The following is a 19,056-nucleotide window of genomic DNA, read 5'->3' as shown; positions in this document are numbered from 1 at the left end:
CACAATGCAGACAAATAGGCTGGATGTTTGGGGATTAGAAGGCACAGTCTCAAAAGTGATATGGAGTTGGTCTTATTTAGCTGGTTGCGTATCAGTGAATGACTGCCAGGAAGAAACATGTTTTCAGGAGGGATCTGAATGAAAGTTCTAATGTTATACATGGTGATCAAGATAATGCTAGGGTCAGAGGGTTTCAGAAGGGAGTTAAGCAGTACCAGCTAAATTTTCATGTTTTGTAGAAGATAGCTGAAGTGTTGTATTACAATATACAATGTTGTCTTCCGTCGTAGCTGACTTACAAGCATCATTTTGTTTTAGTGCATTGTCTTGTGCAAATGTAAACCATTGATGGATCCGCAGATGTATCCACATGTCAAATAGACATGGCTGCATGTTTTTATCACAGACTGCTTCCTTCACTCATGCTTCTCTTTGGCTTTTTCTGATCTGCTTTTGCTGATGGCAGCAGCAGCTTCCCATGTGTTCAGATCAACTTGCCCAACTTTAGGTGAGCTTTGAGAGTGTTCTTTATATCGTTTTTGTTGGCCTCTCAGCATATTTGCTCCCATTTTCAACTGTCCATAAAACATGGCTTTGGGGAGTCATATATCATCTATACATACAAGGTGACCAGCCCAGTAAAGTTGCACCTGTATGATTAGGCGTTCAAAGCTAGTTATAATGCACAGGTTCAGGACTTCGATGTTTGCTATCCTGTCTGACCACTTGGTTTTACAGCTGAGAGGCAAACAGAGCATGTGAAAACACTCTAGTTGTTTCAAGAGCCTGCTATAGTGTGCCCATGTTTCACAGTCAGAGAAGAGTATTTAACATGATTGCATGCTAGAAACTAATCTTGGGGTGAAGTTGAATGCCATTCCACAGGTGGCAACAAAGTCAACCATAGGCAGAACTGGCTTTAGAAATGCGTAGAATGATTTCATCATTGATCATGGCATTATTAGATAAAATTATGCCAAGATAGCAAAATTTTTTACCACATTAAGCAATGTGTCGTCAATTGCGATTTCAGGGGTGGAATACATTTTTCCTGGAGCAGGCTGGTAAAGTACTTTGGTTTTCTTGAGGCTGATAAAGAATCCAAATCGCTTTGCCAAACTAGAGAAGCAGTCAGTTAGATGTTGCATGTCTTCGACAATATGTGTGATATGAGTGCATAGTCATCAGCGAAGAGGAATTCCCTAATGAGCAAGTCGATCACTTTAATGCAAGCATGTAGACACTGGAGATTGAAGTTGCTGCTATCTGTGTGGAGTTGCATGTAAATAGTAGGGTCACAGTCTTTTTGAAAGAATCTAGCAGCATGGCACCAAACAAAATGATAAATAGCATAGGTGCAAGCACACAGCCCTGTTTAACACCATTCATGACAAATATGATATACAGTATTAGAATAAGTCTCAATGTTTTCTCTTTGGTATCAAATTCCCAAAAAAGGACACTGTGACTGCAGTGATGGAATCTAATCAAAACATATTTAGAATAAATATAGCATTTGCTTTTCACGAGAACTTTGTTTTCACATGAATGTCTTTTGGTATGGTTTCTCTGTTTAAATCCATTTCAGAATTGTAAATCACAAGATAAAAACACAGTTAATTCTGCAGTATTAACAAACATCAGATATTTTTTACTGTTTTGAGTACCAAAAGTATGAAACACTTATTTATATTTTTATAGACACAACCTATACATAATATTCACCTTATCTATAGTGTTTGGAATAAATCAGGGCAGTTCGTTTTGGAAACATCAAAGGTGCTGAGCTCTTTATTCCCATTGACTTCAATGGGATTTGTGGAAACTCTGTACTACTGAAAATCAGTTCATGTTATTGCGACGATAACTTTTGGTATAAAAAGCCTGTCATTATGTGAGAGATCAGCTGCTATAAAACAGCTAGAAGCAGAGCTTTGCAATATACTCTGATAGGAATACAGCTTAAAAAATGAGAAATAATTAAAAACAAAGCTTGCTTGTGGGCTATTTAATCTGTCCTTTATTTTATTTTGCTGCTTGCTTTTTCCATATGGTAAAATAATGTTGTTGGGTTTTTTTAGCTTTTAAAATCTGGTATTTTAATATGTGACAACTCTGGTGTTATGTGAATAAGAATGTGAGAGCATATACTGCTAAAAGAAGTCCTTATAAATAAGTTAAATTTTAACAATATCTGGACACACTGGAGGGACAATTGTGTAGGAGAATTTCTTTGCATTTAAAATGTTAAATATAAGCTATTATATTCTTCAAATGTTTTTTAAAAGTTGCTTCCCAAATATTATCTAACTGTGCAATTCACCAAATTTTGAACTGCAGTAGTCAGTAAAATCTGGTGATTCCATTTCATTGTTGATGTTGGGAATATTGAATCTTACATGTCATTTTGTACCACTATATACATGTATTTGTACCACTGTATACATGTATCATTTTTGTGCATGAGAAAACTTCAAGTGTTCTGAACTCCACTCTTCTAATATTGTCTCTAAGAGATGTGAAAACTGAAGGGATAACTAAACACATGTTATTGCATAGAGAGCCTGTTGTAGTGGAGAATATTTGAGTAGCTGTCTTGTTGACTTTCCACCTTCTTTATGTGCTTTATAATTGAACAAAATATACCTGGCTTCCTCCACACAAACTATTACAGCTGTGACTTGTGCAGTGTGGAAGCCAAACTAATTTTGTTCTTGATTTTGTGATGTGTTGAAACTAAGAGCATGTTTGAATACAGATCTGTGTTGCTGTCTTCGAACTTAGACTGATAATACGTAAGTATTTATAACTTCTTTCCTTATTTGATTTTCCATAGGACGCTTAAAATTCTGCTATGAATGGTGATTCCAGTGCAACAGTGGTGACGTCACCACCCCCAACAACAGTTCCTCACAAAGAAAGATATTTTGATCGAGTTGATGAAAATAACCCAGAGTACTTGCGAGAGAGGAATATGGCTCCTGACCTTCGCCAAGATTTCAATATGATGGAACAGAAGAAGAGAGTCTCCATGATTCTGCAAAGCCCAGTAAGAAAATACCATACTTTTCCTCAATGTTATGTACTCTGGTTTTGGTTACTTTGCACTGTGACACAGGATGTTCAACAGAATTGCAGAAGCTGGAGACGTCTAAGGCTGCAGTCATGCCCCCACTCCCGCTATGCATGCTACAGCGGCTACACTGCTGTTTATACTCATACTAACTCAATGAGAGTTAGCGTGAGTATGTGTATGTGAGCAGAGGAATCACACCCCTAGCTTGTAGTGTAGACATAGCTTAGTTCTCCATGCCTATACAAGTGCGTTTCTTGGAGCATAATTTTCTAGTGTCATGTCCAGTCTAGTTTTATTGTCCCAAATGATGGAGTTTCATCATTTTTATTTGGAAGACAGTTCCACACTCTTCATGAAGACGCTATTCTGGTATTCAGCTCAAATTTCTCCTTTTTTAATTAAATTCCTTTACTACTAATTGAATTTCCTTTTTTCACTTTAAATACCATCTTGCTTTTTAATGTTTAAACTCAAATACTTGTAATTACTTCAATTCTAAATTGTTGTTTAGTCAAGTTATATATATTTTGCTCTTGTAACGTTTCCTCATGTCATTACTTTGTGAAATATGCAATATATTTTTAATACACTTAGCTTCCTGAAGGATAGCCATAGGATATAATGATTAGTTTAAATTTATTATGGTATTTAAAAATGAGTCCTTGACTAAATGTCTGCTCTTTGCTTAGATGGCTTTCTCTTCCTTCTGAAGTTTAGTCACTGCATAGCTGACGAGTGTGTTATTAGATTCACTTTTTGTGAAATGTCTTTTCTGAGAATTGGTATGCATGTTTTGTGATATCATAATTAGGGTTGTCATCTTCCATGTGGGCAACAATACAGTTGTATGATTCCTCCAGCTAATACCCCTATTTTAGTTCATGCCCCCTTCCTGCAAGCTTTCTCTGTCTATTTCATGTCTAATAGTGTTACATGTTGGATTATCCATCTTCATGAGCAGGGGTGAGTTGTTAGGTTGCTAAGGCTGATAAAACTCATGTCACCTGGAACTTCAGAAAGCAAAATTTTGAAGTGACAGCAACAAGCCCAGTAAGTCTGCCACCAGCTGACTATGAGGAGGAGGGGAGGATGTGCAGAGTTTCCCTGTGAAGAGTGTTGTGAAGACGCTGGGGAAGGAGTGTGTGAGGTTAGCAATCTAGTTGATTTAGGGTTCTGCAATTTTGTGATGTTTAACAATATATGCAATATTTTGTTGCTAGGCCTTTTGTGAAGAATTGGAATCCATGATCCAGGAACAGTTTAAGAAAGGAAAGAACCCGACAGGCTTGTTGGCTTTACAACAGATTGCAGATTTCATGACAACAAATATACCAAATGTCTATCCAGCGGCACCACAAGGTGGAATGGCTGCGTTAAACATGAGTGAGTGCACAGGGATCCATTTGTGGTAAAGATGTGCCACAATTTGTAATGTGTACTTGAATTATCTTTTAAGCAGGTTTTGAAACGGAGGCACAGTGTTGTGAACAAGCTGAAATACCAGCCGTTTTGCTCACAGGAATGCTGTAAAAATAAAGAAAAAACAAATCAGTTAAAATAACTTGTAAACACTGGAGTGATATAAAGTATAATGATTTCTGTGTATTGTTCATATTAAAGCCCTTTTAAGTTAGACATGTTAATTGAAAAGTATGCTATCACTAATAAATATGCAATACAGCTGAATAACGTTATCAATATTTAACAAATATTTACCAAATGAGCCATCCATGGAAAAATGAAATACTCATTATCAGAGGTCCAGCTGGTGGAGGCTAGAATGTATATCCCTTTTGAAATGAATAACTTTTGCAGAAAGTCTCTGGTTTTCTTCCTTGAGGCAGGCCTGGAGAAAGGAAAGGCTTTATACCATCTGCAACCAACAGCATTTTCTGTTTATATTTAAAACATTTTTATTATACTTTCGTGAATATTTTTAAAGTATGAATTTATTTGAGAAATACTTGACTAAGCTGCTGAAGCCAAGGTTTTGGCATGGTTCAGAGACACATTTAAGGTCCTGTCTGCTCTATAAAATGGAACTGTACTTTAATTGTGTGATGGAACAATTTTGTTGTACTCGAGTTCCTTGATACGGTTCTACTTGAAGTCTAGTCAGATCTATAATAATTTTTACTTCTTAGCCCTAACACTTCCTCCTCCCCCTTTACCAGCTTATTTCTAATAAAATGCAAATAAGTGTGATTTTGTACCAAATTAGATCTGCAGTTAGATCAGCAGTTGCTAGTTTTCAGGCATGCAACAAAATTGCATCTGTTTGATTAAAATTAAATATTTGGTGTTGTTTTCAAAATCAACCTAGATTTTGATTTTAAATTAAATTGTCATATTTCTAAGGGCTTTGGTTTTAATTTGAGATGCAGACAAGATACAGTGTCAATAGTTTTGCTATCATCATTTTGGTGAATCTTACTGGAGTAATTTAGTGCTAGTCTAATTCTACCAGAAATGAGTCAGTTGTTGAAATCATGTAATCACTATGTTTTCAGGATATACAAATAAAGGGGTTATGACACTCTCTCTTTAAGGCAACCAAAGTTTACCATCAACTTCTTTGGTTGTTCAATCAACTGTCAATAGCATTATAGGAATAGCTGCAATAGTTGTGGTAGAATGTTAGACATTAACTGAGATATTGAGCATATGATCTACATATGCTTTTTCTTCCTCCTTTTCAGGTCTTGGCATGGTGACACCAGTGAATGACCTTAGAGGATCAGATTCTATTGCTTATGAGAAAGGGGAGAAGTTACTGCGATGTAAATTGGCAGCTTTCTACAGACTAGCGGATCTCTTTGGGTGGTCTCAGCTTATTTACAATCATATAACAGTGAGTATTGGATCAACAGATAGCTAAACAATTGTTCTATAGATAGATACTTCCTCCTCTTTCCCAGTCTCTTATTGATTGGGACAGGAATGAAGTGGTATTGAAAACAGTATAATAGTGAAGGGATTCATCACAGTAGGTCATGAATTAAGAATAGAACATCTTGGATGCCAGCCAGTTTAGTTTGAATAGAGTCTTAAGAGACTGTACACAAGTCCTTACGATGAAACAAGCTTTTTTCCAAAGGCTCAAGCATTTAATGTCTTAAGTGAAATTCATAATTTTTATTTACCATTCAGTAGGCAACTTCTTGGGGTTCTCTTTTTAAAATAAGTCTGTTTTTATTATTCATTTAATTAAATATTATTGAAAATTATGAAAATATCTATAGAACAATAATAACCCTTTCTGAGAATCAGAAACCCCCTGATACCTTTGATCTTAGAACACTTAGCTTAACACTCTGTGCCAGCTATCTTCATTGTGACTGAGTGAGTCATTATTGGCACTCATAATAATAATAATACTTAACAGAATGACTGGCAGTGCAGAGAGGTTTCTTGAGCCAGATGAGGGGCCAAAATGGGTGTCATGATTAAAGTCACAGCTGTAGTAGGAAACCCAGTCTATTGTCTTCATAACAGAGCTGAATTGTGTAAGGCTATTCCAAATGTGAAGTTGTTGTTCTTGCATATTAGTGACTATCTTTAAATGTTTTTCAGTTGCTTTAGGAGATTGTTAGTATTTAATAATCACGTTTATTATTACTGATCAGTATTTTCATGAGCATCTAAAATCTGTGGTGCACACTTTGCAAAAATAAATAGCTCTTGCCCAGCCATGACACAACCAGTGAGGGTCATAAATAAGGGAAAAGATTAGTTGAAAGGCAACAGTGATACTAACAAGCTCATGGAATTTCTTGTTAAAGAATATAAACATCTTAATGGTTCTGTTAACAATTTTCTTGTACCATTCCATCACATTGCATAGGTGAGATGACCAAATTGATTCTGTAAGAGAGACTTGAATGAAGTAAAGGGGTGACTTTCTAAGCATTAGGTTTATAAATATAACCAGACCTCCTTCCATGGCTCAGAGTAGATATAAAGGTAAGTATATGAAGACTAGCAGCACTGGTGGAGTAGTGAGGACAGCGGCACATGAAAGGAGTCCCTGGCAGAGATGTAGGGTCTCTGAAAAAAGGATATAAGAAGTTTGAAGTTGATGCATAGTACAGTGGGGAGCCGATGGGGTTGGTGACATGGTCAGAGTGATTAGTATGAAAGATGACTTACACAGCAGCATTTTGGATGAACTGTACAGGACTAGATTAGCATCAAAAGGTCCTGAGAAAGATTGCTGTACTCAAGACAAGAGTTGATTTTGACATGGAAGAATGATTTGGCAATCAGTATAGAAAGAAAGGGGCAAATTTTTAGAAATGTGATTAAAAGGCAACAGTGCATGTCTAATGCCTAGATGGAAGGTGAAAAGGGGAGAGAGGGGTCAGATCACAACCACTTCCTCTCCTCCTCTTCCCCCAAGTTATGGGCAGGATGGTAGTGTTATCAGCCATTATGAAGAATGAGGGTAGCAGACTGGATTTAAGTGAGAAGCTTCTTGGTTGTGGCCGTGTCAAGCTTGAGGTGACAGTGAGCCATCCAAGCTGATGTGTCTCAGCCCTGGTCGACATTTACCTGGCAATTCGGCGACTGTTGTGCTTCCCTTCTCTGTGGCGTCTTCACTGCACTGCACCACTTGAGGGAGTAGTTTTACAGCGTCGACTTCTGGATCGATTTAGTGGGTCTTCACTGACCACTCAATCTATCCAGAAAGGTCAATCTGACGGCGGCAACAGTAGACATACCCTCAGTATAACGAATGATGATAAAACTACAGTAACACTATCTAAGGCAAAATTGGCAAGAGTATAAGGGAAATAATGCCAATGTAAAATTGCAAAATCGGTACTTTATTGCAGTCATTAACTACATTTCAGATGGGATGTACAGACAATGTGTGTGAGGTGTGAGTTTAAATAGTCAGCTGACCTCTTAACTATGTGTTCTTTGTGGCATCATTTCTCAAGCTATGAGGCTCATCTCCCAGAATTATCGTCCACCTTTTCGAAGGGAGAAACCAAACAAGCCTTTTTTCTTCCCCTTAATTGCTTTTTGACTTCTGAATTAGCAAAAGAGGAGCCTGTTTTCACTGAGCCTTAAATTAAAAGCAAACGTTAGGAAGGAAAAATAATCAGGCTGCCTGTTAGTAAGCTGATTTAAAAAAAAAAAAAAAGATTGTTTAAAAAGATATTTCTGCAGGCCATTCTCCCTTTTAAAAAATGTCTTCAACAGGTTAGGCCTGGCATTAATTTAGTAGAGGAATATCGTGATAATGTGTGAAGAATGTTACGTTTTTGTAGTAGTAGGTGTACAGTACCAGCATGCAAGTGTTTATCTTTCTGAAAATAATGGACATTATAGAAGTTATTTCCCTTACTTACTGGAAACAAAGAAAATTCAAGAGAACCATATTAGAGGGGGTACACCAATGTGCCCCTCTAATATGGACACTATATCTGATGTATCTGTGACAGCCAGTTAATATGGACAATTATGAATATAAATCTGGTAATATTTTAAATTGGCATTCATATAGCTCTGAACTCTTAAAAAAATAAAAATTCTCTTAACAATCTGAAATGGGCAGGGCCAAATAGCCTCACTCACTACTCTTATTCTGTTTCTGTAGCAAGCAACTTACTATGTCAGGGAACTCTCCACTAGCAAAGATCTGGCAAACGCCTTTCCACCACGTCTTGTGTCAGCCATCCACCCACAAATTCCCTGGTATAAAGGGGAGGAAGGACCATATTGGGGGGCATTCCAAGGACAGGGTGTAGGTTGGAGAAGGAAGAGTGGCAGAGTGGAGCTTTATTACACCCATTCCTCCACTAACATAAACTAGGGCTTGGCAGTTGTGAATCAGGGAGTTGCAATCAATCTTTGCAGCCCCCCTCTACAGAGTTAGTTGGAGAATCAAGCCCCCTGTTACAAAAGCATCATGGGGTAGTTATAAATATGGCAATAAAATATTTACAAAGCAAGAACTGTCCAGAAGTGTTGAATATATCCCTTATGAAATCTTTAGAATATTATTTGATTTTCTAAAAATGGAATCACTGTAATGGAAAGTAAAGGCATTATTTCTTTCCTGATAACAATCCGTAACTAGCTTGAGAAGAAAAAAAGCACTATGTATCTAAATAGTTTGGTTATAAATGTTGAAATGCTATCAATATACATAACAAACCTATCAGTTTGAACCATAAAAGGTGGCAAAGAAAGATTTCCCCGCAGTGTCAAAGATTAGTGTTTGGAGTTCAGTTTTCTCCTTACGTTTCTACTTAAACCAGACTCACCCTTTTTGCCCAAATCTGGAGCCATTCCCCTTAAGTTGCTTCAAACTAATTTATCACATCTCCAAAAAGTTTAATTATTTTCATGGGTATTTTGCTTTATATGGGAGAGCAGTTTCTGTTCCACTCTTTCATATTATACTTCTGAAAACTGTTCATTTTATCCAAGTGACGTAGCTAAGATAGGGAGGGATGAATGAATCTTGTTCTCAGAATAGCTTTCACATTTCTGTGACATTCTTCGTCTTGCCATTCAGGAACTTTTCCTAAAATTCCATTTTTTTCAATACCTTCATTTCTTTTCCTGGATTGCAAAATTCTGTATAAGTACATTATTTAAGGCTAATAGTAGAGGGAGAAGGCAAACTTAAATGGCGATAACATATAGGCAAATATTTGTACTACTCATACAAAATAGAGCATCATAAATACTGATCTGTAGATTACCTTAAAAACTTGGCTTAGCAGCAGAACCTAAATGGTGCCACGTAAAGGACTCTTTCCTCTATTGGTTTGTTGTGTAACCGCATAATATGGTTCACCCTTTACTCATTATCCACTGGAGGAAGTGTCATCATTTTTAAACAATGATCATAAAAAATTATTAGAGCTATTGTGCAAACAGACACACAGTGATTGGCGTTGTGAGCCTTTGTTTCTTACCTGCCTTTTTTATAAAGTGTCTCATTAGCTTTGTGCATCTTTATGTGTTATCGGATATAGTTGCTTTGCAGGTTTGCTTTTAGAATTATAAAGATTTTTCTTCTTTACACTTCTTTACACATTTACACATAAATTGAAGACGTTATATTGTACTTGCATTAAATTTAACAGATGGTCTTGCTGGACAATGTTTACATGATCAGGTCCCCATTGATTTGGAATCCCTGGACCGAGCAAACATCCCAATCATTTGACTTTGTCAATTAAATTAACGAGATAACATGGTATAAATCAAGTGGGGTTGCTTGAGTTTTGAAAAGACTGTAGCTCTCCTCTGTATATCTGGGTCAGTAGAGGTTAAGCTAGTAGCAACTCTTAAATCACCCTATGGTGACCGATTTACAGAGTGGTTTAAGTGTCTGCTTTAAAGGCTCTACTTGAGCAATGGCATCTGTGGAGACTTTAAATTAGAGAAGATGGCAGTGAGGCAAACATTATAACCTAAAATACGGGGAGCTCTCCATCAGTCTTGGACCATTGGGATTAGAAAAAAGAAAAGAGTGCTTTCTGGATTCTTTTGTACTTTTGTGGGAGGAGGCTGAGAGTGGTAATGTGTAACAGGTGGTGCTTTTGGGACCAGATTCAGTCTACATTGAAGTAAATGGGCTTTGGATCAGTTTTTTTTTCTTTTCTTTTTTTCAAGGCTAAAAGTAGTATAAAATCTTCTAGCCATCCAAATACCCCTTCTCCCCAGAAAATCCCTTATGTAATGTAACAATTCATTGATAAATTTATTTACTAGTTTAAAATCTAGAACCCATTTCGGAGTATAGAAAATTAGTCAACTTTATGCAGACACATGGTTCATTAATGGAGAAATACCACTTGCGGGTGATGGGGAACTAAATGATTAAAACAAAATAATCAGATAAGGACTTTTTTTTCTTTTACTATTTTATTTCTCTTGTGCTATGATATGTAGATATGTTCATTGCTTGGCACCATCTTATTTATTTTATGTTTTATTCATTGCAGATAGAAAATATGTTTCAAACAAAGGACAATGTATTAGTTTTGAAATGTCTAAAACCAGAACTGAGAGAGAATGTCTTCTCAAGCATCAGCCTTCAAACAACTGGACTATGAGCTACTTGTTCCTAGAAGCAGACAACAACATTGTCTAGTTTTAGTAAACCTTTGATCCCTTTTCCTAGGAAGACCTGTTCGTGTAAAAAAAAAAATTGGAATTGTGACTGCTCAATATTGTCTGTAACTTCAGATTGAGTGTCCTGCATTATACAGTTTGCCTTATTCTCAACTGTACTGATATAAGATTGTGACCGCTGTTCCCACCCTGAGTACCTTCTAAAAGAGAGAGGACTTGCCCACTGAGCAGACATTCTAAATAAATTATATATTTCCAGCTGAGAACTAAGATGACTAGCAGGAATGATATATTGTTTAAAGCCCAGCCAGAAAGGAATACATGTTAGGAATCTAAGAACTGAATTGTTGGCTGCGTTGGATTTTATACTAGCACTTATAGACTACTAATCTCTGGAAATATTGTTTCCTGACTTTGAGCTACATAAAAAAACATTCCATTGAATGTTACACATAGTAAATACTTGAGAAAGTATCAGATAGTTAGATCCTAATCAAATTCAGAAATTAAAAAAGGAATGTGGGATAATGATAGAAGAGGAGGTAGGGAAAGTATCATCCATTTAGTTTCATAAAACTCTTCGTGATGGAGGTTTGAGGTTGTCTATATGACTATGGAAAACAGTCTTGTTTTGATCTCTGTTACAAAGAAGTGCATAAACAGTCTATTGCTTTTACTGATGTGTGCAGTTATGCTAGTAGCACATTTTAGCATCCTTTGGTGACTGATTTTACAGAGTGGAATAAGTTATAGTTACTATTTATACTGCAATAGCATTTAGAGGCCTTTGTGCATGGCACTGTTAAAAAAACAAAAACAAAAAAAAAAAACCCCAAAAGAAGATATAGTTCCTGTCCTAAACAGTTTACAAACTACAAATTACTTTTGAGTTATGAACTCCCTCATCTGTGTGTTAAACCTTGAAGCAAACATTCCTATGTAAAGCGCAGGATAGTTGGTGGAGAGCCCCTAGGCATGCCATCCTCCCCACCACCATCAAAAGGTGTTTACTTAAAGTGTTCATCCCATATAGTGTCAAGATGTTTAAACCCTTTAGTTGGGCTGCTTACATTTTCACAAGTCTTCTACTTTATAATCCCTCACTTCCTGTGCAAACAGAGGGTTTACTAGGACTAGCATTATAAATAACAATACTGCTTCTCCAAAACTGTGCTTCCCATAGGGCGTTGGGGAACCACTCTATCAAGGTGGCTATCTGGCCCTTATTACTGAAAGTCTGAGCACCCTCTTGGCAACTTACTTAACTTTGATCTTCAACCATCTTGAGGGACTGTAACCTGGGCCTCCCTGTGGCCCTATTAAACACGTCCTGACTATTAGCAAGTGTACTGTAGTTTAATATATTATGCCAATTATAGTGGATATGGCATGATTGTTAGTTTATGCTTCTGGCTCCCATGTTCAACAGCACTAACACTTGTAATTTCATTGTGTGGTGTACTTTCTAGTGTTTATACAACAACTTTAATTTAAAATATTAAAAAATTTTATTGTAAATATTCAGCTTTCACTCTTGTTGTATTCTTAGGCCAGAGTAAGTTCTGAGCAGGAACATTTCCTCATTGTACCTTTTGGACTTCTTTATAGTGAGGTTACTGCATCCAGTCTGGTAAGTGCTAATTTCTATTACTATACCAATAGAATAAAAATACAAACATCTAAATTCTGTCTAGTATATATATGTTCAACATAGATAAGCATGTTACAAAAAATACTACAAGTTATTTTTGGCTGCATTCACATGGCCAGAACAGTTTTGTTGTGTGTGTGTGTGTGTGTGTGTGTGTGTGTGTGTGTGTGTGTGTGTGTGTGTGTGTGTGCGCTCTTTTTTAAGGCTCTGGCTGATTTTAGTGCGTTTCATGCTAGAAGTAGAATTCTTCTCTTTTAATGAACATAAAATTTCAGATTGTAATTTGAATTTAAACTCTTGATCCTTTGTTTTTTTTCATATACTAAAATAAATCCTAAATATATTATCCTAAATTTTAATTTGAAGTATGAATTAAATAAAGACAGCACAGGACTGAGAATGGGGAATTCCTGAGTTCTAGTCCTTTCTCAAGCACTAATTCAGTCTGTGACCTTGGGCAAATCCTATAATCTCTCTTCCTCAATTTCCTCATGTAATTACAGTACAGGTTTTGTAGATTTATATATGTATAGTTTAATGATTTTGCAGTGATTTCAAGACATGAAGTGTTAAGTATTTCCTTTACTGCCTTCAGTCACTCCTGGATTACAGAGATTTGGATTAACCAAATATATTCTCTTTTCCAGATCTTGTTAATAGTAAATAATAGCACATAACAGGTCTAGACCTAGAACAATGGGACTGTGTTCATAGATAACCCAAAAAATCAAGTCAGTTGAGCCAAAGGTTATAATTTGTTTTTGTCAAATGTGACTTTCAAATATTACTTTTGGGAGGGTAGTGTACAGATCTAGCCAGCCATCAGGAGGATGTGTAAGTGAGAAGCTCTTGCTGTCTCTGTCACCACAGTCTAAGACACTACCATCTTCCTTGTATTATAAACAAAATGTATTGTGAAGCCTGCACTGAAACTAAAAATTCTTTAAAAAAATAAAATAAAGCCCAGTGATGTAGAACTGCTTTACTTCTCACTAAGCTCGAGGAAGATCCATCAGTTACTCAGAGCCTTGCATACTGCAGCACCTGCAAATGGACATAATGCCATGTTACCATCCATGACAATGCTGGAAGAATTTAGTACTAAGATTAAAATCCCCAAACTGGATGTCTTAATTCTCATTGTCAGAAAACTACATAGCTCTGTCTAAACTGGTGTTAGTATGGGTGAGAACAGGATAGAGGAGAAAAGAGGGGAAAATAATTGAATTTTGTATATTATTGTCTGCAACAATTAAAGAAAATCAAGACCTTAGCTATAAGACTGAACTGCTGGAAAACCAAGCATTCAGTAAAAAATATGTGGCTACGGGGTATCCCAGTAAGCTTAGAGGTGAGAATTCAATTGCATTTCGTAATCAACTAGTATCTGAGGTTCTCAAAATTAAAAACTGATAGTCCAATTTACATATAAAGAGCCTACAGGCTTTCAAAGACAGCTTTAATTGCCAATCAAAGTATTCTATTCACAGTCTCAGAATTTGACATCCTGTAGATCCTTGCCTGCAATCAGTAAGGAAAAAGAAATGAAGTATAAAAAGGAGATTTTTCTTTCTAGATTTGGATTAATCAATGAGGAAAAGGGGGGCCTGAATAACATCCCAGAAGCTGAATATTAAGGGAGCCTTATTATAAGCAGCTAAATAAAAGGTGACCTGCAAAGAAGTAGGGGAAGAAATGATCTTGTGCCCTTTCTTGCTGCATTATGATGTATAAAGGAGGACTGAAAGGTTTTGTGTTAGCTTTCTAAAAGGCTTTTTCTCTCTGCTCATGTTTTACATTAGTAATTCAAGCTATTATCTAGGCTGGAAGACTCTTAAGATTAGTGAAGAACTAGTGAAAATGTCCTCACAAGAATCAAGGGAGTGAAAGCTGAATCATGTAGAGGGGCAGATAATTTATATTTGTACAATTGCTTGTTGATGGATTTGATTTCTTACAAAAAAGCAATGATGAAGGCTCATTTTGTGTTACCATAGACCAATTCTACAGCTGCTTAAAATATATTGATCTTCAAGCTTAATGTTGCTGTTAATGACATTGGTTTATATGCGTTTCTATATAACATATTATGTAGCATGATGTTAAAATACAATAATATAGTTTTAAAAACTGCTATAGGAAGATGCTGAATTAAATATGTTTGGTTGACAATAACTTATAAAACTTTTTATTACAATATTTTCTTATACTGTCAGGTTAAAATCAATATTCAAGGAGATATAGTTGATCGTGGATGCACTAACCTGGGAGTGAATCAAGCTGGTTTTACATTGCATTCTGCAATTTATGCAGCTCGACCTGATATTAAATGCATTGTCCATATTCATACACCAGCTGGGGCAGCGGTAAGCAGTTCCTCTTACTGTAGATCTTAAGAGAAGTGTAGCTGATCCCAAGTAATGTGTTTACTTTGTAGTTTAAGGGCTTGATCCCCTTGAGCCTATATTCTAGTGAGGAGTCCCATTTGAAGTCAAATAGTTAATGGGCCTATTTATGTGAGAATGCCTACCTTGTGAGTGCTTGCTTGCAGAATTGACCCTACTGTAGAAACTGACAATATCTGTGCTAATGTTGTTTATTAATATGAAATCTTGGATTGACATTTAGACGTAACGCTAGACCAGAGTCCCAAACTGGGGGGGGTGCACCCTCCTAGGGGGGCATGGAGGAACATTCAGGGTTGAGTGGCTGGGCCAGGCCAGTCCCCACAGGGGACAGGGAGGGATCACCACCCAGCCCCTCTCCCACAGCTCCGCACCTGGTCCCGCACCCGGCTGCGGTCCCTGGCTCCCGGCCCTCAGCCTAAGCCGCAGCTCCAGCCCCAACAGTGGCCCCACTCCCAGCCCAGCTGGGGGCATGGGGGCAGAGAGGAGCAAGGGTAGGTGCAGCATAAAAATTTTGGGGATCACAGACAAATGGCAAATTTCAGATTAGTTTGGTTTTGACCATATAAGAGAACCCTTTCAGTCAGTGGGTCATAACAAGCTTAAAGTGTGCACCAGTGGCTCGGTAAGGTACACTTGGCAATATTTTCTGCATACTCGTGCTGTGTAGTGGAGTACTTGCTGTACACTCTCTACATTTCGTTCTGGTAGCGCATCTGTAGCTGTTTTGCAGCACAGGTAGCAGTGTTGGTCTCAAACCGTGGGCTTTGTAAATGCTCATATTGATTTGTAGATCCCTATTTTTATCCATCTCCAAGAACAATTAGTTACAAACCATTATCAAATCCACCTCATAGAAGCTTTTTCAGGAGCCAGCCTGGTGACTGAGTTTCTTTCAAATATCCAGGAAATTGCTTTATTGCTGTTCTTGTTTTGATATTTTTCTTATTAAATGGATTCAGAACAGCAATAAAATTATTTTAAAGTAGATAAGACAAAATTGAATAAGTTCCTGATTTTAGATCATATTTTGATGATTGTAAGCTTTTACAATGGCTGTTATTTTTAACTATGGTTTTGTGTAATAACCTGCAGCAAAGCTTGTCACGTATAATCTTGTGTGTTAAAATATTCATATAAAAAGTATGAATTAAGTAAAAGAGGCTGATTTTTCTAAGTCTTTTCATATTTCAGTCTTGTCTTCTGACCAGTCTTCGGTTCTCCTGCTTTTAAGTGTTGCAGTTGTATTTAAATATTAATGATGAAATTTCACCCTATACGACATACATTAATGTATACAATGTCCACCATTAACTTGTTTTCATTTATTTCTCTCTCAAAATCTACTGTTCTAATGTTTCTCAGGTTTCTGCCATGAAAAGTGGTCTCTTGCCAATTTCACCAGAAGCACTTTCTCTTGGAGAAGTGGCCTATCATGACTACCATGGTATTCTGGTGGACGATGAAGAAAAAGTGTTAATTCAGAAAAATTTGGGACCTAAAAGCAAGGTCAGTTACTCCATACACAGGTTGATGTTGAAAGAAAATAGTGATTATTTTTTTAATTGGAAATGAAAAGGAGAAGAGAGATGTTTGTTAGTTCTTGCCGGGTAGGTTTCTTATAGCAGCTCATATTCTTTGCCGTGTCCATTTCTTCTAGGTTCTTATTCTCAGAAACCATGGCTTGGTATCAGTTGGAGAGACCATTGAAGAGGCTTTCTACTATATTCATAATCTAGTAGTTGCCTGTGAGATTCAAGTAAGAATCTTAATACATAATAAATCTGCTATCTATAAGAACATGATTTATAATTGCCAAACAGATGGATAGTTGAATGATTAAGAAGTGGCAATTTCAATGTAAACTAACAAAATAAAGATTCCTGGATTTATTTCATTATTAGTGTAGTTGCTACTTCATAGTTTAGCAACTGTGTTCAACTAGCAAACTAGAACTACTGATCTTACATAAATCTCTCCCAAATTACCAGGTCTACTTTTCATTAAAGCAAAAGTGTTGAAACATGTAAATTTTCATGTTGCTTAAAGCACTTTCATTATTACAAGGTTGTTATAATATATTTATTTTTAAAATATAAGATTAGAATTTGCAAAATAGGAGAGAGTTCTTCTATTGTTTCTATAACTATCCAGTATTTGTTTAAAAAAACCTAAAGTGTGGTTTAATTATTTTTAAGGTACGTACCCTGGCCAGTGCAGGTGGGCCTGACAACTTACTGCTGTTAGACCCTGGAAAATACAAAGCCAAATCTCGTTCTCCTGAGTCTCCAGCAGCTGAGGGTACTGTATCCCATCCAAAATGGCAGATTGGAGAACAAGAGTTTGAAGCCCTTATGCGAATGCTTGATAATCTGGTAAATCAAACAGCATTGTTATAGCTGAGTTTTTACATGATGAATGCAAAATTGTTTCTAAGTTGTTATAAAAAACTAAGATATTTCAGATTTTTTGTCTTGTTTTACTTTTTATATTTGCTGACAGATTTGATTCTCAAGATTTCAAAATACTGTATTTTTCTTAGGTTAGTGTCCAGTCTATAATGTGAAAAAAGAACCATGTAAATTACTTCATTTTTTTAATCTTTAATTGGAGTATTTAAAGCTTCTGTGTAAAAAGAGTAGTCAGTTACCACATGATTCAGTGGAAAGACTTTCATTGATCTCAGTGGGCTTTGGATGAGACCTTAATGTTCATACTCACTAGGTTCTGCACTTCTTGTAACATAGACTGATTCCTTTTGTTGGTTGTGGTTGTGGTGCAGCCTCTTCAGATAACACCATGTAGTCCTATCTTCCCTACCCATTAACAAAAAAATGGAGTCTAAAGGTAAACATGGACTTCTTAGGATGTCTCATTGTTGGAGGGGTCTTTGGATGTTCACACAGAATGATGGTTTATATATGGCTCTCTTGATACAGCATTTGTCTGAGAGTCAGAGGGTCATAGGTTAAAGTCTACATGATCATTCTCAATCATGCCCAGCAATGACATTGTCTGTTACATAGGTTATGATTCAGATTAGATCTTTAACCAGGTTGAAGTTAGGATATTTTTAGAAAGATGGGGGTATTCCTGGTATCTGGAATTGTTTCCTTCTCTCAACAAAACCATTTCCAATGTCCAAAGCTCAATATAAGCAATCACTGAGTGTGCAATCATTGCTATTTCTACGTACAGCCACTACACTACTATGAAAATGTGCTTTGTCTGTGTCCCAATTTATGTCTTAAAATCCAGAGCTTCTCTACGTATGGAGCTGCTTTAATTTCTCCTACAAAACTGACATGCTTTTACTAGCCACAAGAGGCTGTTAGAGTGGTACCATCAACACTATCTTACTTTACAGTCAGTGAACCCTCAACCTGGAGAAAGAGATTGTTCCCAAACTTTTTTCTCCCATGCAGCAGCCCTTAATAAATGTCATTTCAGCCAATTAAAAATATATACATATATGTATATAGGGTTAAAAACATAGAATTAAACTGGGTTAAACTATATATTTCCTTTAAAAAAAATTAAATTTATGATTAAAAATTAAAACAGGACAATATTTTTAAGGTTAGAGTGCAGTATATAGTGCATCATTCTAACACTTCTTGCTTCTCAACTTATCTTTTGTTGCCATACATTGAGTATGATGTGTTAACTGATGCAAAGAGTTTAAGACCTTGGTTATAATGTGATACTGGTGTGGGTGTGGGTGTGTGTGGTCCACTACTTCATCTGTTATCTGAGGCATCTACCAGAAAGTTGTAAGGATACAAAGGGTAATTTTGTAATATCCTATATCTGAATTTAGTTGG

At 36.5% G+C, this 19,056-nt stretch overlaps 1 protein-coding gene across 17 annotated transcripts in view; it reads left to right on the top strand.

Moving 5' to 3' along the window:
- ADD1 (adducin 1) overlaps positions 1 to 19,056 on the top strand; it is a 105,106-nt gene that overhangs the window by 51,268 nt on the left and 34,782 nt on the right. For all 17 annotated transcript variants that reach the window (XM_067558911.1, XM_067558905.1, XM_067558910.1 and 14 more), the window contains exons 2-9: positions 2,837 to 3,049; positions 4,297 to 4,459; positions 5,776 to 5,927; positions 12,726 to 12,806; positions 15,044 to 15,193; positions 16,598 to 16,741; positions 16,893 to 16,991; positions 17,431 to 17,607. In XM_067558911.1, the coding sequence (XP_067415012.1) occupies positions 2,855 to 3,049; positions 4,297 to 4,459; positions 5,776 to 5,927; positions 12,726 to 12,806; positions 15,044 to 15,193; positions 16,598 to 16,741; positions 16,893 to 16,991; positions 17,431 to 17,607 (1,161 nt within the window). In that variant the 5' untranslated portion in view covers positions 2,837 to 2,854. The remainder of the gene's footprint in view (positions 1 to 2,836; positions 3,050 to 4,296; positions 4,460 to 5,775; positions 5,928 to 12,725; positions 12,807 to 15,043; positions 15,194 to 16,597; positions 16,742 to 16,892; positions 16,992 to 17,430; positions 17,608 to 19,056) is intronic.

Source organism: Emydura macquarii, unplaced genomic scaffold (assembly GCF_026122565.2).
Source record: "Emydura macquarii macquarii isolate MOO-44397 ecotype Brisbane River unplaced genomic scaffold, CSIRO-AGI_Emac_v2 contig_2199, whole genome shotgun sequence".
Taxonomy (NCBI): Eukaryota; Metazoa; Chordata; order Testudines; family Chelidae; genus Emydura; species Emydura macquarii.
This window is presented reverse-complemented; position numbering and strand designations above follow the sequence as displayed.